The sequence below is a fragment of the Mugil cephalus genome, chromosome 8 (genome assembly GCF_022458985.1).
Source record: "Mugil cephalus isolate CIBA_MC_2020 chromosome 8, CIBA_Mcephalus_1.1, whole genome shotgun sequence".
Lineage (NCBI taxonomy): Eukaryota > Metazoa > Chordata > Actinopteri > Mugiliformes > Mugilidae > Mugil > Mugil cephalus.
This window is the reverse complement of record NC_061777.1, coordinates 5,990,951-6,015,786: the sequence shown is the minus strand read 5'-3', so window position 1 is coordinate 6,015,786 and position 24,836 is coordinate 5,990,951. Positions and strand designations below refer to the sequence as shown.

At 42.9% G+C, this 24,836-nt stretch overlaps 1 protein-coding gene across 2 annotated transcripts; it reads left to right on the top strand.

The window, feature by feature from the left end:
* Positions 1-257: 257 nt before the first annotated feature.
* fgf5 (fibroblast growth factor 5) lies at positions 258-24,532 on the top strand. Of its 2 annotated transcripts, none has more exons than XM_047592371.1 (3): positions 258-531; positions 18,304-18,407; positions 22,978-24,532. In XM_047592371.1, the coding sequence occupies exons 1-3, from the start codon at positions 525-527 to the stop codon at positions 23,350-23,352; spliced, it is 486 nt and encodes a 161-aa protein (XP_047448327.1). In that variant the 5' UTR covers positions 258-524; the 3' UTR covers positions 23,353-24,532. The 2 variants fall into 2 exon arrangements, with proteins under 2 accessions (XP_047448327.1, XP_047448328.1); XM_047592372.1 differs by lacking the exon at positions 258-531 and adding an exon at positions 14,595-15,497.
* The last annotated feature ends 304 nt before the right edge of the window (positions 24,533-24,836 follow it).

Sequence of the window (24,836 nt, the reverse complement as noted above, 5' to 3'; positions counted from 1 at the left end):
AGCTTATCACCTGATTTCAAACTCATGGGTTAAACCATTATCTCAAGGGAGGGGGCAGTAGAATCAGAACTAGTGTTGATTTGTGTATTTGATTTGAGTGTTCACAGTACAGATATACTGATGGGTGTATCTGGTCATGTAAATACTCATTGATTGTGGTTTGATTTGTGTGGTGTTCGTTTGATGTAAATAGTAGTGTTTTATTGGACGTGTCCCCCTGTAGATAGACCCTTCCTGTTAGTCACCTGGAGCTGCAGGATATAAAAGGCAGCTAGTAGCCTGTGTAGCTAGTTTAAAGTTTGGAGTTGATAAATGCCCAAGCTCTTAATGGAGTTCTTTCTTCTCATGCCTCTTAATGCAAAAAACAAAACAAAAAAAACTCCTTTCCTTTCCTTTCCTTTCCTTTCCTTTCCTTTCCTTTCCTTTCCTTTCCTTTCCTTTCCTTATTTTCTTCAGTGGAGAGATTGCATCCAGCCACATGATTAGGACTATAGGATTAGCACTATAACTCAACTGTTCTTCCCATGTCAGGTAAGCCATTGCAGCCAGAATTACACCCAGTTTGCACCTCAAAGTACTACAGAATGCCACCGCTATATGCAAGGACAATTTTTGTATCCCCAGTATTTTGGCTTCCCTGGTTTCTACAGTTTCCTTTTGCTTTTTCCCCTCTAATGGGACAGTGTGTTTGTCCCTAGACAAAGACTGACATCCATTCAGATTGCTTCGAACTACTCCATGAGGGGTGTAGGCACTGGATGCACCTTGCACAGCTCCAACAGGATCTTGTCTTATGATAGGTATAGATTGCTAGGCCCACTGCATTCAGATGTCCAAAGTTTGACGTATAGAAACAAAGGCAGAAGAATTGCTCAATATCCTCTGCTGTGACTTTGCTGGGATCACACTGTTTTGCTATGCAGCTACTAATGAGAGGGATTCTAAAGTATTTCCAGTCCCAGATGTCACAGAGTGAAACCAACCAGCATGCACAGATGATTAACTGAACCAGGAAGTAGCCTATTGCAGTTGGAGACTTCAGTAAATGAAATGGCTCTTCCAGATGACTAATGCTCCCTCAAATAATGTTTAAATTTATTTATGAAAAAAAAGTTGCAGGAGGCTGTTTGCCTTTTCCCCCAAAAACCTGCAACCGATGTGATGAGTGTAAATTTAGCATGACCCATAGAGCTACAACAACAACCCAGGACCTACAACCAAATGCATCTGTTCACCTTGAAAGGAAAAGGGGTCAACCTGTGCCCTTCTAGGACCTGGGTGAACTTATCTCTTTAACCTAATGCATATTTTGAAGAGGACAGAATGCAATGAGCAGCATTGAGCATGTGGCGAGACCAGCTAGCAGGAGATAAAAACCACAAACGGGTTGAGTGCACCACGCTTGAAGATTCCAGCATTGGTGCACATGTCTGCACATTGCATCTCGTCCACATCAACACACACACCTCCCATGTCAGCAGTCCACGCAGGTCGATCTCACCACGAAGGCATGTGATCGATGAGAAGGAGAGGCATCGCTAACCGCCATTCCACGCGCTCTCTCCGTGCACACAAACTGTCCTGTGATATTTTGTGCCCTCATGCTTTGCTGCTTGTGTCATCGTCCCTTTTGTGCCCCAACTTCCCCTCCCACCCCACCCCCTCTACACATTTGTCACCGCATCACTCAGCGCTGAGCAGCGTGGGACAGTTTATATCTCTGCTAAGCTGGCACTTCCATTTGGCCCTCTGCCTCGGTCACACTACATTTTTACATTTCTGGCATTTCGCTGACAGTGTCGTCGGCATACAGAGCGAGCGGGCAAATGAGCAACAGGTAGAGAGGTCTCGGACCAAACCATCGAAGATTTTTGGTTTCACTGCAGGTTCAAGAAGGCCAAAAAGACAAGTTTAAACTCTGCCCCACTGATTTCAGCATCAAAAAAAGGGACATTTTATTCGTATGTGAATCTATTTTTGACACCTGTCAACTGCCATCCATTGCGCACACTGACCACACGATAAGAGACCTGGACAGATTTCCATTCAGGCACAACAAGTGTGCACAGAACAAAATGTAGTTGCAATGGCTGAGCACAGTATTAAAATATACAGCAGTAGACTAGATATGTATAAAAGTGGGTATGGTGATTACAAATACTCGTTCAGTTATTTATTTTTTTGTTTTTTTAGCAGTGTGTAATGTACAGTATGAGTGTTGCAATGAACCAAATGAACAAATTCAGCAGTGCATGACTGATATGTAGTATTGTTAACAGCGCAAATAAGTTTTTAGTTGTAGTGCAAAAGTGAAGTTGCAGAACTGCAGATTTTTAAGGGGCAGGGCTCAGCTGGAGGCAAAAGATCGCAAAGCATATTTAGCATATTTCAATGGACTGTTTTGGCAAGAATGGACAAGGAAAATGCATATTTCATAGAATACATAAATACACTCACTCCCCGAGACTGTGAGTGTTATTGTAAAAAGTTGACTGATGGGACGACATTCACCAGCCTCTACAGTCTCACTCGCTGGATAGACAATTTGACCAAAGGAGGACAAAGTCAGGTCTGTCTTTATCAAGTGAAGCCTCTCCAACAAAGATATTACAAGAAGTAAGTGGAGGGTAATGTAGCAAATGCGACGTCTGCATGGGCACCTCTGAAACACACAGCTAACGTTACGTTAGCTAGTGGTTAGCATTAGCATTAACATGTAACAAGAGCCCCCCAAATAATGATTAACATAATTTCAGTCACAATGTATTCTAATCCATAACGTTATCCAGGCTGAAACTGATGATTTATTACATATTTATCTTATCTGATATGAAGTGTGCGCGTTTTTGATTGTCTCACTCCAGTCCTTTCTTTTAATCGCCAAATCCAAAACAAAGTTGTTTATGAGTGGCTGTGGCTGGTATGTGATAAAACTTCAAGTTAGTGTTTTCGATTTTATGGTTTTGGACCCAAAAATACAACAAAGCGTTATTTTCATGGTTGAAAGTGACGGTGTGCGCCTCAAGCTTCCCTCTGTTTTGCCTCCAGCTAACGTTGTGACATCACAGTGGCGTAGACGGTGAAGGGGCCTATAGAGTGCAATAGTAAAAAGAACCTGTGGAGTTGATACTGGTGGAAAAAGGGTTCGTGTAATTGAAGAAGTCTCAACTAAAGAGCAGCATATTTACAGACTATAGAGATCAGGATGTTCACGTGTGTCAGGTAAAAATACATTAGCAGTGCAACGAGACCTAGTGCATAGAAGAGTATGGTGAATTCGGAGGGATAAAGAGTTGAGTATAACGTCCATTAAGAGTTCGGTAGTCTGATGATCTGGGGAAAAGCACAAAGTTGTTAAAGAACCTGGTGATCCTGCACCAAATGCAGCAGAACCTCTTTCCAGAGTTCAGCAGGGAGCAGGAGGACAGTCCATGGTCCATGGTGAAGGTGTGAGGGGGTCACTATAAGGACTGCAGAAGTAGTAGCCTGATTCTAGGAGCAAAGTAACCCAATCATCTGACACATATCTCACTCCCCAAAAAAGCTGAAGGCCGAAAAATAATAAAACACTCACTTGAGGTGAAGGCGTGTGCCCTGCTTCTCTAATCGGCTGACTACTGTTAAATTTTTTTATTTCATTTACATAGCATCAATAACAAAATGCAAATTGTCTCAGGGTCTTTCGTAAAACCTCCACAAGAGCCTGAAAGCTCCAGTGCAAGCTCTAAAATGAGGTTAGCAAGGGAAACACTCACCTTTAGGGGTTGGTGTCAGGTGTAGAAAGTGACGGACAGAGAGCAGTTCAGCCCGCATAATATTTCCTTCAAATCATTTTCAGTGCTTGAAATTAGTTGTCATCTGCGTTGATGGGCGTGCACCGTGTCTCCTGTACAAATGTTTTACAGGTGGTGCATAGTCGGCCATCACACTAGTGAACTGAAGACTGTCACTGCACGTACATACACATAGAGCTTTGATTCATGGCCCGGCGTTGGATTGGACCCATTTAAAAGCTGCAGTAAACAGATGTGTTGTCATGGGTCAAATCCAATACCGGAATATAAATCAAAACTCTCCCTGTGTACGCGTCTGCCGTAGCCCTGCCAGTAATGCTTCGCTCATACTATTTTAGTCTCACTGTCAGCGAACATGCTGTTGAAAGTTGTTAATCCCTGAATATTTGCTTAGCGCAGCAATCTCCAGAGGAAAAACAGAGGTGCCCTAAACTGAGAGTTCAGACGCGGAGCTAACAAGGCCGCGATAGAAAAGCTCGGATTAAAAGTATCGATTTCACGCAGCGAGCGTCCTGGCCTGCAGCCCCGCTAACACACACACACACACACACACACATCGCTCCAGGGTTTACACGGAGTCAGCTCCTCCTGCTGATGTCTGATTAGGATACCGCGGTCGTTGCGTCATTATTTTTTTGAAGCTCTAAATATATGTACGAAGAGCACCGGCTCCTGTGCTCTTGCGCTATATCCGACCCACAATGTACTCAATCTACAAGTCTGCTGACAGGGACAAATTTACACATCATGTCCACTCTGCTCCGAGGCCTCTGACGGCGTCTCCCATTCGCTCGGGGACTCTACCTGTCTTCAGGGCATGTACGAGTCCCGGATGTGGTTTTTAATTTGGGACACACCTGTTTCCCAAACTCAAAGTCTTCCCTGCTATAAACGGCGTGCACAATTTTTATATATACATCAACAAAGGTAGACTAAATATAAGGAACGCATCTCAGTTTTAAAATGGTTTTTTATCACCTTATTTATTGCTTTTATTTGATCTGTTGTAAAGAACTTTGGTTCACCTGTCGGTAGCTGTAATATATAAGTAAAGCACGTTATATTACATATCATTTAGAGATTGCATTGTATTACAGATTATTGAGGTTTATGACAACCTTTCTATTTTTCACTTTTTTTATTTACCCTCAAAAATAATTTTATAACTTCACATACCACACAAAGATGAAAAACAGGATTTTAATGCATTTTTGTAAAAACTCATATTGTGCATAAAATATATAGTTGGAGGAAAGATAGATGAGATAATCAGTAATAAATAAATACATAAATAAATCTGTAAAACAAGCACTAAACATTATACAGAGTTCATTTAATTTATTGACATAGCCTACTAAAATCAACAGCTCCTCTTCTCCAAGCTGGTGGCTCTTTGACATCTATGACATAGTGACTGAGCTTCCTGCAGCAGCGTAACTCTGAATGTGGTCGTATTACTTTGTTTCACATTCTGCTGCTGAGCGCCCCCTCCCTCCCTCCTCTTCTCTTCTTTTGAAGTACATCTCCATGACAGCCACAGGCCACGGCGTGGAGTTTTCTTGGAGCCAGCGTAGGCATGTTGCCCCCTTCCGCCCCCTAACATCTCCTCCTCCACCACCACCTCCCCCGCCTCCCCCCATGTCATGAAAGCCTATCCAACTTTATCAGTCCCAGTTACGACCGGAGTGCCGGATGACTCTTTGCCGCATGTCTCGGATTGAGAGTTGATCTGTCGTGTGCCCGTCTCCCTGGACTGACAGATGAAACTGCTCGGGACATCTCACTTACGCACACAAACACAGGGGACGATCAGTAGATGGTGAAACTCAGGAAGGAACTGACTATTAAGAGCACACATCATTTAAAATCTAAATTAGTTACAATTGTATTTACAAGGGCGTACGAAGGCAGAATTCAGATCATTTACTGAAGACAAAGCAAATCCTCTCTCCTCAATTCGGATTAAAATTCTTTTCTTTTTCTTTTTTTTTTGCTGTTGTTCTGTATTTAAATGGAATAACTTTGTAAATGTCAAATATAGTGGAGTCAAAGTGTAGAAGCAGAAGTTAGGAGCTCAAAACAAAAACTACTATTTCAACAACTTGAAGACACATTTTAAATTGACTAAATGAGTGAGGAACAGGATTTTACAAGTTTTACGAGGAGCTCCAGCACATTATTTACTGTGCAGGAAGGAAGGCTCGCGTCTAAGTGGCCGTGACCTGTATAATCATGCAAACGCAAATCATGATCAAAATCACAATCGCTATCAGTGTAGCGCCACTTTGCGGTTGACATTTTCCAAAAATCAGCCATAATATTTTGTGGTGATGTCTCAGCTTTGTACTGGCTAAGGTCTGGTCTCCACACACCAAACCTTTACGTCCTTATGCTCCGCTGGTCCACTGAGGCGTCGTCAGATTTCGTGTTTTATTTGTGTGTGTGGTGTGAGGCGTGTATCAGGACGAGTCTCGTCCACATGTCATCCGTATTGATTAATGTTGACATCTGCCCTGGTGAAACTTGTCACCATGATATCACTGCCCAGAAATGGATGTATTAAGATAGTTGGATGTGGTGCTGTCATTCAGCCTGGCTGCTGAGGGTATCGGTAATCATTTGAGGTATTACATCTAAATGCTCATCCTCATTTAGACCATAAATATAAAAGAGACTATGTACATATATACTAAGGCGATAAAACTGTTGATACCAGTTTTACTTCATTATTAATTATTAATCTCTGGATATTTTCTATTTGTCAAACCTTAAACTGTTACTCGATTGCAAAAAATCAGATGGACAACACATTACAATTTCAACCACAATGTAGTATGCGGTTTATACTTCTGCATCAGTTTGACACAGTCCAGACCCTCACGCTGGAGCCTGATGGGGACCTCCGCGGAAATGTAACTAATTTTTGAACTGATTGTGTTGAATTATGGCTGTCACGATATCACACTGACCGTGGACAGAAAATGTCACGATAACAATAAAAATGCAAATAACAACGGCAAAATCCAGGAAATGCATCTTTAACTTTATGTAATTTTCTGTCTTTTGGAGATGAACTGAACTCAAAATAATAGCAGAACGGAACAAAACAGGAGAAGATGTAAAACACACGCTGTGTTCACGTGACGCTGGATCTTTTACGTTATCATATATATCATATATATATATATATATATATCATAAGCCCTGAGCAGAGATAATGAGTTATTATCTCTCAAGACCTCGATATATTTAATTTGAGAGTTCCTTCATGCCGACTGATGGATGCGCTTAACACTATAAAAATGTAGCAAAATAATAGCCTTATGTCATAGGTCTACTAGAGATAAATGTATGTAACGAGATAAATAACTGGAGATGTTGAGAAAACGTGTTAAAGTGAGTGTATGACTGCATGACCGTTTAGGGCTTCCGTAATATGCACATTTTTAACACAATATTCAAATAAAATTTTTTAATACCCTGATTACCGTCATACCTCGACAGCCCTAGTGTGGATCAGTAATGGTGGAACACATCAAGGAACGGTGAACTGAGGAGGCTCAGAGATACAAACGTGTGTGACTCGTCTTCGGTCTGGGAATTCAGGCGGGAACAAGCAGACAACATGCAGGTAACACAACAGATGACAAGGGTGAAGACCATAGATACACTCGGGGCTGATGGGAATGGAGGAAACAGGCGGACCGTGAGAGGAGGAGCATGCAGGCAAAAGACAGAGTAAGACAGGTGAATGCAGTAATTATGGAGGCATAAAGACAGGAAGTGGAACTTAAAAAAAAAACAACAAAGAAAAAACAGACACGGGGTGAGGCTGGAGACGAGACGAAAACCAAACTGACAGGACACATGGACTAAATAAAACACACTGAATCACAAAAATCTGTTGAAATTCAAAATTCAAAAGGTTTTGCATGCAGAAGTGTATTTGTACGCTGGATCAAAGAGGCAGTAAAAACAGTGAAATAACTAAAAGGCTGCGTAAGGACATATGTTAACCTTGGACTGTCAAGTCTTTGTTTATTGTGTGTGCGTGTGTGTGTGTGCGTGTGTATTGCAACATGCTGGGAGTTCAAGTGTGTGATCAGACCTAGTGAAAGGTCCAAATGAAGATGTATGGTGGTCCAGGGGTGGGCCAGATGCATAGGTGGATAATGGATTAGCGAAGACCTGTGTTTCTCAGTGCGTCTGTTTCCTGTGAGGAAAAACAGACCAGATTTATCTTGTGTCCTTCTGTCCTCCACGGCCACCCAGGGACCGCTTAGAGGAAAAAGATCTATGTCCGGTGTGTAAATATCTTCAGAAGGGATTTTCTCCGTGAAGAAAATGGACGTACCGTCACGAGTGGACCTCAACAAAGAGAAAAAGAGCGTTCTCTTTGTTCTGCGACGCAGGGAGAGTTGTGTCGGCAGCGGTGAAAAGGAATCAAGCTCACACAGAAATCCAGATAAAGTGCAGACGTCCCTTTTTTTCCCCCTCCGGTCCATGTAGAACTTCTGCTGTATTTGGCTCCAGTTTGGAAAAGTGATTCCTCTCAAAATAAATCTTTGGGTATTGTCTGGAAACTTTTGTCCAGCTTGAAAGGAAACCAACAGGGCAGCGAATCTAAGCTGACGCGTTGTGAGTCTCTCCATGTAGAATGTGACTTTCGCTTCAAACTGAAAGGTAGCGCTGAATGAATAAAACGGTAAAATCTGATACGACGCGGGTCCACTCTGAAATGTTCTGACTCCAGGAAATAGCCATTCGCTTGCACTGTGACTTATTTTCTTGATATACTAGTTGTTTAGTTAAAATGAGTGCCACCTTATACTGTAGTTGTATAGAAACTTAAACAGTCTTACAGAGTTTTGTTATTTCGTAGCTTTGGGAGGATAATGAAGCTGTTTCACTTCCATTCGAAAGGATGGGTGTGTCCCCGAGGATGGCTTGGATGTGGGGATGGACAAGGGTGAAGGTGCTTGGCAGATAATCTGTCTTTACGTTACATGCTCCAAGAAGATAATTCAATTAAGTACATTTAAAAAAAAACATTAAATCGTTTTTAATCTTAACTAAGTTTGTCAAGTAAAAATCAGCCTGAGAAAAAAACTTTTAGACTTTTAGACAAATATCCTTACTCATGCCTGAAGTGGTGTGCTGCTTATCAATCAATGTGTAAATGTGATGCTAGTTAGGTGTTGTATACTTGCTTTTTAACTGGAGGACTCTCAGGGGGCCTGTCTGTGCGTTCTCTTGGTGCGTTGGGTTTTCTCCAGGTCCTCGACTCTAGAAACCTGTTTGCAAGGTTAACTGAAAATCCAACAATGTTAAATTACTGTGTGTGTTGTTGTAGGTATGTAGAAAAAGTGGTGTGATGAAAGCCACGTTGACACCGACTTGTTGAAGATGCGACTAATAAAAACTAGGGGTGGAGCCAAACTCAAGTATGGTGTTTGGAAAGGCACAAATAACGTGTTTTTACAAATACTTATTTTAAAACAAATTGATTTAAAGTTATTTGTATTCGAGAACAAGAAAAATATCCTATGAAAAAGCTGCCTTTCCTCATCTGACTGCAGTGAATATTTGGGCGTCTGGATTGAGTTATGTTCAGGAGTCAGGGTGAAAAGTTTCGACTCTGTAACAGAGAAGGCTCCGACTGGACGAAACACGATTTAACCGCATTTAACTGGGAGATTATTCTATTCCGTTACATTCATACTGAGACGTCTGCCGTCAGGTTCTCTCATGTTAGCATTCGTCTGTTAGCTCGGTAATTCAGACTGTTGTCTACTGGTAAATGGGCTTGTTTTTATATCACGCTTTTCTACCTGTTGATACTCAAAGAGCTTTACAGTCACAGGCACATCATCTACCATTCTCACACACACACACACACACACACACACACACACACACACACACACACACACACACACACACATTCACACACCAAGTCAAGTCAGTCAGCCTAAATCATTTCTATGAGCTGCATTTAATGCAAAACATCAACTAATACTGCATATACATCCAAAGTTATTATAATGTCTAATTAAAGAATATTTATTTTTACACATGCATGTCCTAAATTAGAAGTGTAACTCAAAAAATGGATTTTTTACACCTATTTTGAATTTTATTTGAATACAAACACTGGACAATGTGCACACACGTAATAAAAGCCCAGTAGAAAGTAATGCTTTGCACCAATTAAATGTATATTCTTGACCTGAATACATGCTGAGAACAGACAGATCATGTGCTCAGGTCGACAAACTGACTAGTCAGCTAGTCTGCCCAGCCACTAGTACTAGTAGAACGTCTACTCTGTAGACTACAGCCTATTCAACAGGACTGCCATGACAAAACATTAAGAAGAACATGTGTTCATGTCGTCCCTGCTGCTGCTTCTGTTACCAGCTAATTAACCCAGGTCTTGTAGGTCATAATTGTTGCAGAGACTCTCGCCTGAATACCCGTGGGTAAATTAGTTGGTTCCTGCTCCCTTGTGTTGTGAAAGGTCATCCAGTATTGGAAAATAAAAACCTAATTCTTTTATAAGTGTATAATCAGATGCCCCGAAGCAACGTGAATTTAATTTGTCAGCACTTCTCAATTTATTTGATTTTAATTTTTAATTTTTTCCCCGTGGCTTAAATAAGAAAAATCATTAAATATAAAGGGAATTGAAAGTAAAAGCAACTTAATCTTCACTCTCCACTGTCTTAAAACTGTGAAGCTGCAAAACAGATATGATATTGCAAAACGTAACTCAAGAGTTGTTTTTTTTTTTTTTTTTTTTTTTTTTTTACAATGTTTGCCTCCTGTTGTACAATAAGTCAACATGTAACTGTAACTTAATGCACTCACAAAGTCAACTCCCAGTCGAACTTCACAAACATACAACAGCTACAGCTTCAGCTCCATTCCTTTACTCTGGATGAGCTCCAACTATAGGATTTCAATCATCTGCTTTCAGCTGTTGCCCTGGAGCTGAAGACATCCAGTACAGTCTCTACAGGGAACATTTCGTCACCTGAAGTCCCACCAGCACACTTCTCCACCTGGGCCCCAGGAACTGGACCTGAGTGCTGCAGGAATCCCACCCGGGTCCAGGACGGATACTGTTGGTGTGTTCACTTGTGCATATTAATTGTAACTGCTGTTTTGACCAGATGTGGGTCGTTTTATATCCGTCGTCTACAATTCATAGGATCCCAGCCCTTTAACTGTAAAAACACTTGAGCCTAAGGATCGAGGATTAAATAACACTTAAGAGGCAAAAATAGCTCTTAAGACCAGAGCTCTTTCGAGTATTCTCAAAGCACGCAAGGTTATCTCGGCTCAAACTTAATCTGTTTATCATCATTCTTGAAGAGTTTAAGAAACTGGGCTTTCTCTTGACTGAAGAAGTTCTTGTTGCAATGTCACCGGGACATTCTTTGGGATTTTCTTTTTCATTTTCACTCCTCATGTGGTCTCAGCAGAGGCTTGCATTCCCGCCAAACAAAAGCCGCAAAGGTGCGTGTTTTCTTTCTTTCTGGGCCCTCCGTACGGACAGATGAATGCGGTTCAGACCTCTGAACACACGCCCTCTGTGCCGCTCCGCGCTGACAGGTGGTGCGTCTGTAACAGGCGAACAGGTGCTGCTTTGTGGCCCCGCCAAGAGACATCAAGCCGAAAGGGCCGACAACAAACAAGCAGCGGCGCTCCTGTCCTGCTAATTACGGCAAAAGCTCTTTGTCGATCACCTGAGTCAGAAGTTCAGTTGAAAACCCTGCCTCCTGGTCGCTGGGTTTATGCTTCTTTCGTGCGCCCCTGTGACTTTCTTCCTTCCAGACTTTGCCTTCTCATTTCAGAAAATGCCTTTGAACTTTGAAAGAGGGAAAAGGTTCAGGGAAAAATGTGGATCTTTGGTTACTCACACGGGTGAAGAACGTGGCCAGTGGCAAAACATGCCGGCGAGGCTCCAGACGGGCTGATGCTGACGGTGGGAAGCGCTAACGGGGGCCAAACTACAGCGCGTATTTGGACTCTTTGACATGACACTCTCAAAAGTCAACACAATCAGCTGGCAGTAATTTATTTGTGTGTGGCCTCTTCACACTGTGGGGCAGCCTCGTACAAAGCATTAGTATAAACACTGTAAATCATATATGAGCACGCCCGATGAATATGAGAGGAACTTGGCTGACCTCTTGGACCGCATCAGAAGCTTCGGCCAAGCCTCCGCCGAAAAGCTCGGCGAACCATCTTAAAATATTAAGTGGTTACAGAATGTGTACACACAAACCGAGTGTACTCTAGTAATTGGACTCCCATGAAAGAGCTCGGAGAGCATGTACAACAATCCGAGGCACAGCTCATTAATTCTGACCCACACATGCAGGACAAGCAAATGCTGAAACCAATTAATTTTTCCACATCAGCACGAAACTGGGAAACCAGCGCACTGTCAAAGACAAGCCCTGCAAGACTCTTGTGCAGGTTTTGAAGACATACATGGGATGGCTGCACTAAGTAATGGTCTCAGTGGTTACATTCGCACTGGATAGCTCGGAAAATTCCCCTTTCCAGCAGAGTCCCTCGACCTCTTTTATTGACTTCATTATCACGTTGGTTTATTGCAGGTATTAGCAGGTACACGCACAAGAGAGGAAAACATTAATTAGTAAAAATAAAAGAGACACGCTCGCACACGTTAACACCATAAAAAGCCAAAAAGACTTTCAATCCAAGCCGTAAACACTGAAGAAAGAAGACGGCGACTTTGAGCTTTACACACTCACTCAGCAGACATTTTATTTGTCACAGTAGGTGAGAGGTGGAATTAATGATGGCCCCATTCCATCCCATCTCCCAGTAAGCCGTGACAGTCAACCAGCTACAGAAAAGCAGAACATCTTCTCAGTGGAATGCAGCCATCATTAATACACTGAGAGGTGACTGAAACTTCTCCTTGATGCAGACCATGTTCTGCAGTGTTGAAATTTAGGCCTGCACTTGAAAATAATTTCACCAGTGTTGTTTAAGATAAGTGGCTACATTGTAAAAGCACCACCGGACTTCAGAGGAGTATTTTCATGTTGATAACTGGGACCTTGGCCGGTCACATGCTCCCCTCAACCACGCTTAGATTGATCACTGTCTGTGGGCTCAGACGCTCCAGGGCCACGGCAGAACCTGCTGTCTGCTGTTTGCTTAGACTAAAAAGCTGTTAAAAGCTGGGATCAATCGGGCGGGAGAATCAATCAGGATCATCCGTGTTTATACGACTCAGGAGGATTACCTCACTGTTACTGGAATGGCCTCACAGGAATGGCTGGCCATTAGAACAGTGGGACTAAACAAGGCCCTGCTGTTTACATAGAAGGTAATGTGGGCCCGGCCTCGGCTCTGTGTGCCAGAGACAATTAGAGCCCAATACAGGCTGTAATCCACAGCCGGGCTCGAGGTAATCAAATTCAGACATAGCGGGGCCCCTGAAAACAATGAGGGATGGGATTACAATGAATGCGTGTGAAGATAGAAAATTAATAAGCTTAACGCCGAACACGTGCAGCGACGACCAAGAGTCAAACTACACAGCTTCAGTTGGGTGTTTTTGTTGTTGGTTGACCAAGAAGGTTAACGTGGAACTGAAAATCTGACGGAGAGAAGTTAAAATTCTCATTTCTGACTTGTGAGGACAACAGACCGTCCAACCAGCACTGGTTTTAACTGCTCTTAGTATTTTGTTATTTTTTAACCTTAGAAAGAAACCTGTAAGGGGAATCTTAAAGTCCGCAATAAAACTACTTTCGTCTTAACTTTGACTGCTTAGGTCTCTGTGACCTATAGATTTGGTTCCTCATCCGTCACACCGTTGCATTACAACATGAGGAATGATGGCCATACACATATTCAGACCACACAAAGGCATCCAATGGAAAGCAGAGAGAACTGAAGGATTGCATGCCTCCCCGTCTGTTCCAGTATAAACTTCTAAATTTAGAGTGATCACTATATGGCCGACTTTGGCATTATTCAAGTCACCCATGATTCCTTTGATTCAGTTTTCAATATTCTGGCCTGCATAGTATAGGAAAAGTAAATCTGTTGTCAATAACGCAGATAAAAGCTGTGTGACGCTAACTGAGCATGCACTGCAGAGCTTTTTTGTTACAGCTAATTGCATTTTGGGTAAGTCCTGCAATTGTGCATTCTTCACTTTAAATAAGAAAATCTTCTAAAGTAATATATATGTGTGTATACACAAATTCACATTTCAGCAATGTATAGCAATGTAATGCTGAATAGTTGAATGACATTAAGTCAGTTGACTGGACCGATGTGACCACTGCATCTTCAAATTGTGTAGAGTGGATATGAAAATCCACTGGATGAAAACAGTTAATCAGAGTCACTTCAGATGAACATTGGTGTGCGATATTTCACATGAGCTTTATGAGAATTTGATTCTGGACACAACCACATACCCAATAACAAAAATTTGTGCACACTGAGGCAGTTAGGTTAATTTAGATGTGTGACATTGGCTTTCAGTGGCATTGCATATGTACTGCTTGCAATAAATGTGCAACAGTTCTGATATAATTTATCTTTATTACTAATTCTAGGGCTTTCAGTGCTTTTACATTTTCACAGATCACAGTTGCTGAGACCTCCACTGCAAAAAGGTGCCATGATAAACAGTGGTATTGCTCTGACAGGATATGTAGTTATTATTTGGCCTATTATTGGAAGAAAAATAAAAACAAACTCAAATAAAATGACTCCGAATAAAGTTTGACGTGTGCGTTTAAATTCGCCCCCATATGTTGCTTCTGCCTTTCCTTTTGTGCAGAAATCCACATGTAATTAACCCGCAGTATCTCCTATGCCACTGCACACTGCTCAGTATTTACAGTGTGATACAGTCAGCTTGACAGACGCGTGTCCTGCAAGCGTGTGGACGTATCAGATGATAAGGTGGCTAAAGCCTATAAATACGGCTGTCTGAGCCATAGTGTTCAAACTCTGCTGCACCACCTGAGGACATTTGCCCGGCTTCTTACAGGATGTGGAAAGAAGAGCCGTCACACATTTTTATTTTCCTTTTCGAGCCCGAATCAATCGCACCCACGATCTACTAAAATGTTTTTTCCCTGTGCGTAAAATGCCGCGCTCAGTGCGTCCTGGCGCGGACGATTCCGTGGAAAAGGTGCGGAGTCCGTCGCGTTCCCTTCACGCCTTACTGCTGTGGGTCGGTACTGTGCAGGAATGCAAAATCTGGATGAAAGAGCGTCCTTTAGAGCTCAGGCATGCATCGAGTAGTGAGATCATTGGCGTTATAAATATCCCCGTGCCAGCAGAACTACTCCAGCTACTGCAGCCGGGGTAATGCCCAGGAGCGCTGCACGCGTGTGTGCGCAGGGTTTTCTGGAGCCCAGACCTCAGGAGCGACACAAAAATGCTAGAAGTGGTCTAGCAAGTGTTTCCTTTCTGGAAGAATGAATGTCCCTCTTTACCTTCTGACCTTCGCTTACTTGATTTGCGCCGCCGCCGGGACAGGGCACGTCTCTGTGGAGAGCCAACTCCTGGAGAAGGGAATCAGTTCGGGACGCAGGACTTGCAGACTCTACTGTAGGGTTGGCATCGGCTTCCATCTCCAGATTCATCCCGACGGCAGAGTCAACGGCAGCCATGAGCCCAACCAGTTGAGTAAGTAATTCACTACAGTGTCACTGTGCGCGGAGCAGCCCGGCTGCTAAATTATAAACGCCTGATGCGCAGATGAATTCAGGGCGCTCCGCTTCAATACGCACTTGGATTTAGACCCCTGCATTCGATCTAATTGATCCTTATTCTCCGTGCAGCATCCGTTTTTGATCTGCATCCCTGCAGGTTTTGGCAATAATGATTTTCACAGGAAGAGAGTAAGGACCGCGTTCCTAAACTTAGGCTGCCTGGCCCTGTGAAATATGTGAGCAGGCATCTGCTTCGCGAGCCTTGTTTGTGTCTCTTGTTGGCAGGTACACTATTTGTGGAAGTAACAGGTGCAGCAGTGAGACAACAGGATGTGTTGGATTGAGAATCGGCATGACTGAAATCACAACAATGCGATTCAATACACAGCAAGAAATACCCCGCTGTTTAGTTACGGAACCTTGTAAATGTTTGTCTTAAAATAACTTGCGAATTCAGTGATTTGACTTCAAATAGAGCAGAAAATAAAGAGCAGTAGTAAGTTGGTATTCAATTTGTGCTTGATTTAAGAGAGATTACATGGGATACTGGGATTTTAAGGTGGATATGAAATATTATCACGATCCGAAGGTTATATATAATTTATTTTAGTTCTTGAAAATAATAATAATAAAAAATGTTTAAATAGGAATAGAGTGCGATACAGGCAGGGACACAAATGTTTGGTGTTTATTAAGTCCTGTTCGTGTGTCTGTGTGGAATGTGTACAGGCTGTCAAAATAAATCTTCTTTCTCAAATATGTGAAAAAGAAAATTATAGTGCACGTTTCCAGTTCCTGATATTCCAATCGAAATTTATATCTAGCCCTCTGAAAGTGTCAGCGCATGCCTTCATGGAAACATTAAATGTACACATTCAGGTCAGAATGCTAAAGCCATCAGTCAGACATTTTTTTTTTTTTTTTTTACTGCAGCGTAAGATCTCTCATTGCTCATCCACTGACTAAACAGCCAAAGCTCACCGTGAAAGTGCACTTGTGCCTCCATTTAAGGCTTCCCTTCAGAAGAGTTGTCGGGTTACATGGGGATTCAGCGCGAAAGCCATGTGCTTTTGAATCCGGCATGACAGGGCAGCAGACTGGATGTCTTAAGATTTGTAATATGAAGATTCCTCTACCGTCTCCATACATAAAAAAAACAATTTACCGTAACGAAAGCCACAACCGAGATGGAAAACATTCGTATTTGACTTGTGATACCTTATTTTACATATAAAGTTCCAAAGTGTGGATACAGCACATCATATGGCATCCTTTTGTTTCATTTGGTAGAATGTAATTTTACTTTCTATGTATATTTTTAGTTTTTTTTTTCTTTTATTTTTTTTTCATTTTCTTTCTTTTTTTCTTATGTCTGTTGTCTTTTTTAGTAGATTTAATTCTTCATTAAATACTACACATTTTCCAGAACATCTTCCTTAGGTCATTGTCTTGTCATCCTTCAGGTAAAACAAATTTATGCCTGGTTATTAGGACCATCAACCTGGATTTCATTGAACAGTTTTTGGGTCCCGTGAACCCAGAATGTGCTGTTCTGCATTAATGGGTTAGGGTTTGCATATGCTCCAACCAGAACGTGCTTCATTCTTATACATCTTCGTAATATACTGCATATTTCTGGACAAAGTTATTCTACAAAATAGTTTCACTGACTGCGTCATATTCACAGGATGCAGACACATGTATCTGATGTAAATGTCACATCTCTTTAAGCGGGCCTTTGCTTTTGCAGCTTTTAAAGCTTTTAACGATGTTAGCTATTAAACTAACACTTAACATTGCTAATTATGAAACTAATTTGTTGAAGGATTTGTAAAATTCTGTCCAGTGCAATTACGCTTTGGCTGCTAAACAGGCCAGGAACGCTGGCAGTGGTTCCTGAGTGAGGTCATTGACTTATTGTTTTTCATTTGAACCAGCCGGTCTGCAGTTCAACCTGGAGGTGTTTCTCTGTGAGCTCCTTTGTCCTCCCTCATCTGCCCCCACACCTCTCATTAATGCTGCTGCATGTGCTTTTGTTAAAAAATGAACTGCCATGTTCAATTTAAACAATGGAATTTCTTCCTGAAAAGCCTACAAAAAAAAAAAAACATTAATTTTGGAGATGCAGAATGCAGACATGGACAATAAAGATATACAGTGATCATCCTAATATTGTGTAGGTCTTCCTTGTGCCTCCAAAACAGTTGTGACTCATCAGAGAATGGACATGAAGGTGTCCTGTGGTGTCTTGGCAACATAATGTTGTTAGTGGGGGGCCTTTGGATCCTGTGGGTTGACGGGAGGGTCCTCAGTGGATCAGGATTGTTCTAGTGCATCCCACTGATACTTGATCCGTTTGGGATCGAGTGAATTTGGAGGCCAGGTCAATACCTTGTGCTGTTTTTCCACATTTTTTGAGTTGAGATTGCCTCCTGCAGTGGCTGCTGCCATCAAGGCGTGTCATTGCTATGGGGTGGGGCTGCCTGGTCTGGTCTAGGTGGGTGCTACATGTCTAAGTAACATCCACATGAATGGATTCCAGGTCCAAAAGTGACTGAATTGTCACAAGATGGTCAGTGTTATTAACTTCTCCTGTTGGTGGTTTTAATGTTATGGCTGGTTGTTGTAAACGGGCTGTTGTCCACTTACTTTGTACTGGACCAAAGATGAGATAACTGTCAAACTGTAACTGTGTATCTAATGTCAAGCCTGTTATCCAGAGAGTTAAAAATGCACCCTGTCAGCCATCAATCATCAGAAAATGTCGTTTGTCCTCCTAGGTGTCCTGGAGCTTTTTGCGGTTTCTCAGGGGGTCATTGGTATCAAAGGGGTCTACAGTAACAGATTCCTGGCCATGAATAAAAGAGGACGACTCCACGCCACCGTAAGTATCCTAAAGAGTTAACAACATCATCTTTGCACTTTAACTGCACGTTAGTCCTTATATGTTTTATTATCTACAGTTGTTGTCAATTCATCTAAACGTTTACCATTGCAAACTGTATTGCTCTACATTTCAGTCTCCATGCACTCCTAAGACATATCTGACTCTTTAGCCGCTACATCATGTTCATATTAGTTGCTAACTTTGTCTGTCTTTTGGTACCGGACGGGTTAGCGTGCTGTGGGTTTATCAGAGACAAGAACTCTGCTGTAACTGCTGGACATAGGTCAATGAGAGGGTTCAACCATTTATACCTGTGCGCTCGTCAGTCTAGCTCACTCTGGGACAGTGCTAGTCATCACTGTGTCTTTTTTGACAGCTGGGTTCATTTTTGTTTCTACTTCCTGCTTCAGTTCCACCGAACTGTCCCCCGAAGACGAGTCAGTTCAGCTTTCCTCAATGTGTTCCATCTTCACTGATCCAAAACAATCAACTCAAAAAATGCAGCAATGGAGAAGCAGCCAGAAACACTGAAGTGGCAACACGCAACAACCAAGCGGGCCAATCGTAGCTCTTGCGCTCTGCGACGCCGCATAGTTACATTTCTGCACTGTCGGCGCTGCTACACCACCTATAAGACTGAACGAAATCAACAAATTTATCATATGCCACACTAGACCTGTCAATCTAAGCCTCCTGTACACAGTAGGCCCCGCCCCTATCGCTGTTGAGCCAATCACAAGGCCGCATATTACATGCTGACTCTGTCAGGTTCTCCTCAATTGGGCGAAAGCCTATTCAGTCCCCAGGCGAAATCCACATGCACAGTACTTGCTTAAAATTGAATGCAAAATGACAATAATAATGTATATTTATAAATAACTCTAGGCCTAGTTTAATATAGAACACATATAGTAGGTGGGGGGTCCCTACTTAATCTCTCCATCAGTTTGAGGCTCCTTGGTCTGAAAAACATTGTTTGCTCAATCTGCATTTTTTACCATCAGGAAATGGGTGGTACTCTCCATACACACCTCGCCTAGTGCAGCTATATTTGTGTTTTTTAATGGTTTGCACAGTTTTGCATCTGTGCCGCATGCAATAAACTCCTCAAATCTTCCATCGGCGTGTCATGGCACACTGCTGCAAGCTTTAGCGACAGTTTCGAAGACTTTCAAATCCTCCCACAAACATACAGTAAGCCCAAATCTGCCCACAGCAGCTTGGCCTCGCTGCCTTAAGCAGACAAACCGGCCAGTCGGCCAGCCGGCAGTCAGCCGCACAGGCGAGTCATCTGTGGGAGCCTTGGCAGCCGAATAGATAGAAGCGGCTCCCTATTAGCATGTGCTAATGGGAAGAGCAGATTAAGTCCTGTCTGGGACGTCTGATAATATACAGAGGAGTAAGCCACAAAGAGAAAATCAATATGTCGAGGAAACAATCGGCTGTACAAGCCACGATCAAACGACTGGAGAATCTCGGCGAGTCATGCTGTGCGCTGGCGATTTATGCCCCCCCTCCCCCCACCCCCCCAATTCCGTTATTGTTTCATGAAGCTATGCCAGCAGGGAGTGAAGAGGCATTCGTCGCAGCTTGTGAGAAATGTTTTGATGTGACAGGCTGTCCACCAGCAGATATGTAGTCACTACCCATTCCACCTTAAGAAAGCACAGAGGGAAAAGTGCAAACATGCTTGAGGTCAAAGTGAACCAAGCTGCAGAGGAGTTAAAGGAACCACACGCTGCTCTGACAAAAGGCCGGGTCATTTCTTTTTGGTTTTGCTGAAAGTTCATCATGCTTTGAAGTTGTGTTCTTGTGGTCCAACATGTTTGCCGTTGGGTCTTTCCTCACTGTCGAAATGTCAAAACCCAACGTCCGGCTTTCCACATTCAAACTTTCCCTGCCAACTCAAAGGTCGACCGTCGTTTTTTTGTCTCCGGTTGGGTTGTGGCAGATGCTCTTTAGATGCAAAGCTGTTCACAGACTCAAGTTCATGCAGCACTGTTGTGAAAAAGATGTGGCAATGTTTCAACACATTTGTATTTTTCTTATGTATGGTTCAGTTTGAATATATATTAGACCTCCCTCCGTCACTCTCTGACAGACTTGTACCCTCTTGCAATTGGAACTTACTTTCTGCCACAGAGGCAAAACTCCAATCTATAGTTACAACTGCGCTGTGCTATGTGACCGCCTTGATAGTTTGGGGTCAGACGGGCATAGGCCTCACGGTGAGGGTGTCAGATGACATCCTGGACCTTGTCTTGTTCCAGCGTACATCATATATCATATCTACTGTGTTTCCACTGTGTTAGTTTCTTTTGGTAAATAATGGCCAGAGGAGACAGACGGACATAGCTCTGCACCTGGCATTCATTCATGTAGATGTACCACCCATCCAGATCTGGCACCCCTAACCCCATAGCAATCACACAGCAGGAGGCAGCCTGACACAGGCCCAAAAGAAGGCCCATGTCCATTCTCTGATGAGTCACAACTGTTCTGGAGACATAAGGGAGACCTGCATAATATTAGGGGATAGTCATAATGTTATGCATCCTCTACAGCCCGTGTATTTCAAATAGATGAGTACAGTATATAGTGATTAGTTGAGAAGAAGTTGACTAAAAATGTGCAACACAGAATTAGGTGATACATTTACAAATAAGCAGAGTTGTGAAGAAACATTTTGAGCTTGAGGATCATGGGAAAGGTCCCTTTAAAAAAGTGTGACCAATCCAGTCGGGTTAAACAGCTGTACAAGCATCATGATTTTGACAATAAGTTCTGTGGAATCTGGTTGCAGCTATTAAATCCTATGAAGCACAGCAGGGGCCAAAGCTTCTTCCTGGTATGTCTGCTTGTATGTACGTGTGTGTACATTCATACATGCTCCACTGGATTTGTTTCCAAACTCCTAATTCCCTGACTGGTATCAGAGCCGGTATGTTCCTCAAATGTAGCATTCCGTTAAATCATTTCAATCCACCCATAGCAGTGGCTCTGGAGTTCTGTACAATTTTCTAATCATCAATTAAAAAGAACAACAGCCAAAGGGGAACAGTCACTTTGAATAACTTAAAGGTCCGTACTACCCCGGTTTCGGCCACAGTGCGCTCTCCTGTGACTGGCATGTTTACCAAACGCTGTAATGGCATCATTTTCTGCTATGCTGCACTCTTCAGCAAAGCAGAACAGTTTGTTTTATTTCAGAATGGCAGGAGGTTATACAAGAAAGTCATCATGCAGAATAAAAGCAGGCATCCCTGGGTACATGTCAAAGTTTCCCACCCAAGATATTTTTAGTCACTAAACAGAAACATTGCAGGGAATTTCTGCATCTCTGTTTCTGAAATGTAATGCATGGTGCCAGTGTCTATCCCGTACAATTTGTTCAAGGAATTTGGATTTTAAGGACAGTTTGGTAGGTTTGGTTTGACCAGATCATTTCAGTGTAGTAGAGTTGTTTATGTCTGGGACGCTTTACTGGGAAAAGTAGTATTTTGGTTAATGTCTGATAGACAAACTACTGGTCATTGGTGCAAAAATACATACCTGTAGGCTGCATTCTGCTACTGGAGATAATCCAATGAGACTCATCTCATCTCATACTATCCTGACTAGGGCCGGGGATGTCATTAATCAAGGACATTCCCACTGTGAGTGACCGGTGGTAGCCTGAGCCAACCAGTAGCGGAGAGTTGAGTGGGCGGGTCTCAACGTCTGACACGACTCCCCATGTCCATATTTGGAGTGTCTGTGTGTGGGTGGGGTAAAGCTCATCCAACATGGTGACCGTGGGCCCCATCCACTCCGGGCCTCATTTTCGAGGTTCAGAATCCAATGGGTGACGTCACGATGGGTTTGTCCATAGTATATACAGTCAGTGGTCTGGTCTAGGTGGGTGCTACATGTCTGAGTAAAGTCCACATGAAGGAATGCCAGGTAAAAAAAGCCAAACATTGTATTGTCACAAGACAAGTCAGTATTATTTACTTCTCCTGACAGTGGTTTTAATGTTGTGGCTGATCGGTACACGTCTCGTACATTAAATAAACTTTTCTGAAATAATTCCACTTTGAGGGTGCCTCTGTGAAATGCAGTAACCCTACGGATCAGTTTACTGCTGTTAAGATCAAGACAATGAAGACGATCCGAAGTCTGTCAGCTGGTTTCATTTCAAGTTTTTCTCAGATGAGTTTAATCCACAAGCAGTGGCCAGTACAAAGGAGGCTCCCCTGTTCTCAGTCAAGGCATCTCTGTGATAAGAAAAGTCACAGATGAGCACGTTTTCCTACTGAAAATATGTAATGGAGCTAAGGGGTCCTCTCTGCAAATGCTCCACATCTCAGTGCCATCACAAAGAGTTTTCACATCATTTGGATCCATGTATAAGAAAGTGTCAGGTTCCTCAGATGAGTCTTGTTTGCACTTGTGCAGGTATCATGCATTCTCAAATGAAATACAGAACTGCTTACAAATCTAGCGGATTAAAGGTTCGTTAATCAAACTTCACATCCCCAACTGACTTTAGCCTTGTTAACGCCCTCACCCATCTTTTCTTTTGCAGGAATGGTTCTCAGACGACTGTAAGTTCAGGGAACGCTTCCAGGAGAACAGCTACAACACTTACGCCTCAGTAATCCACAGGAACCACAGGACTGGTCGCGAGTGGTTCGTGGCCCTCAACAAGAGGGGGAAAGCCAAAATGGGTTCCAGCCCGCGGGTCAAATCCCAGCATGTCTCCACCCACTTTTTGCCCAGGGTCAGCCTGCACGACAACGGCGAGCGAGGTTTCACCATCACAGACAGGAGCAAAGAGCGGAGGAAAAGCCCGCTGCCCCCGTCGGCGAACAAATCTCCCCTGGTGACTGCTAATGTCCAGGCGGGAGCGGCACCTAGACGTACACAGGTCAAGTACTGGCCCAAGTACAGGTTTGGATAGGTTTATGGATGTCGGACCTATAGATCATGGTCATTTACCGCATTCAAAGCATTCCGGGTATTTATGAAATGTGTGTAAAAAGAAAAAACTCAAAGGGCTGCCAGGTACAACAATTGAGCTTTTCATGGCTGGGAGTCGTCTTTCCACTTGTGTTGAGAGTGTGTTCTCTTTTACGCAATCATTTGTGTAGGTGATGCTGTAAAAGCTGAAATCTATAATGTTCTTGATGGGGAGTAAGTCAGCATTAAAAGTATTCACGCTTTTCTGCTGTTTTGCTACTTGAATGAAAGATGCTCTCTATCTGGTGATGCTGACGAAGAGACTGAACGAAAATAATTATGGGATAAGAGTGGACAAGGAACTAGAGCTTTCCTTCACTCAGAATAACATACCTCTTGTTAATGGTTCTTTTTTTTATGTAGATTGTGCAAGAAAGGCAGCTGAACATGCAACCTGAGTCAAGTTACAGGGTCATTTTAGTTTTAAATTTAAAACCCATATTCCTTTATTTTATTGCCATTTAATAGACTAAGTGCATTCATTAAACATCTCATGACGCTCTTCCATGCAGATGACAAACACACGTTATGGATTTCAGCTTTAAACATGGAAAAAAAAATACGCATATACACAAATACGCTTGGTCTCCCTGTTGGTTAAATCTAAATGCTATGATAAATTAGAGTGTAAAGCATGATTTTTTTGAGAAAAACTCTCTCCCTCACGGAAGGTCTCCTGCCTAAACATACACCCCGACCAACTGTCCCCCTCTCCTAACGCTGGATTTGTGATAATCAACAAGAAAACGTCGGCCTGTTCTCCAGAGTCTCCCTCCTCCTCCTTGACAGCTGTGAGGGATCAAGGAGAAAACTGTCCATCAAAACTATCATTTTAGCGACCGGCTGTCCCCCGCCCCCTCCGAAAAAATCCAGAGTCACGACCTCACGGCATTCCGCCCAGGAGGAGCACACACACACACCGCCGCCACCGCAGGGATAAAGATGCCCGGGAAGAGCAGTGCTTGTTTTGGGGAGCGTTGGAGCCGAAGGTGTATCGGATGGCCAACAGCCGTGGAGGGAGCCTCGCAGGAACTTAGGGACGTCTCAGGGGAAGAGGACGTGGTTCGGTTGTGAAGAACACAGAGTTGACCTGTCTGAGAGCCTCATTTGTGGAATTAAATCTCGCCCACCCCCAGACTTTAATTTGGCCATGCTCCAGTGTCAAACCTGTTGACCTGTAGCGAGCACAAACCAATGAAAGATCTATCCGTAACACTTTGTGTACAACAACATGAGTTTCAAGAAATTTATGGTGCGCTCAAAGTATATTTTGAAATACAAGCCAGATCCAGCAACACATTGCAAGCACTTGACTGTGCTTATCATAGACTATATAAATATGGATGGTGTGTCCCCACTTCCTTGCATTGGCCAAACTGACGCTATTTTCCCAGGGATAGGGGCAGAGTCTGATCAGTACGGTCC

Excerpts from the sequence above, each read along its gene's own strand:
- fgf5 (XM_047592372.1), top strand. The coding sequence starts at position 15,287 with ATGAATGTCCCTCTTTACCTTCTGACCTTCGCTTACTTGATTTGCGCC. Across the intron at positions 15,498-18,303 it reads CCATGAGCCCAACCAGTTGA|GTGTCCTGGAGCTTTTTGCG; the intron begins GTAAGTAATTCA and ends TTGTCCTCCTAG. Across the intron at positions 18,408-22,977 it reads GAGGACGACTCCACGCCACC|GAATGGTTCTCAGACGACTG; the intron begins GTAAGTATCCTA and ends TTTCTTTTGCAG.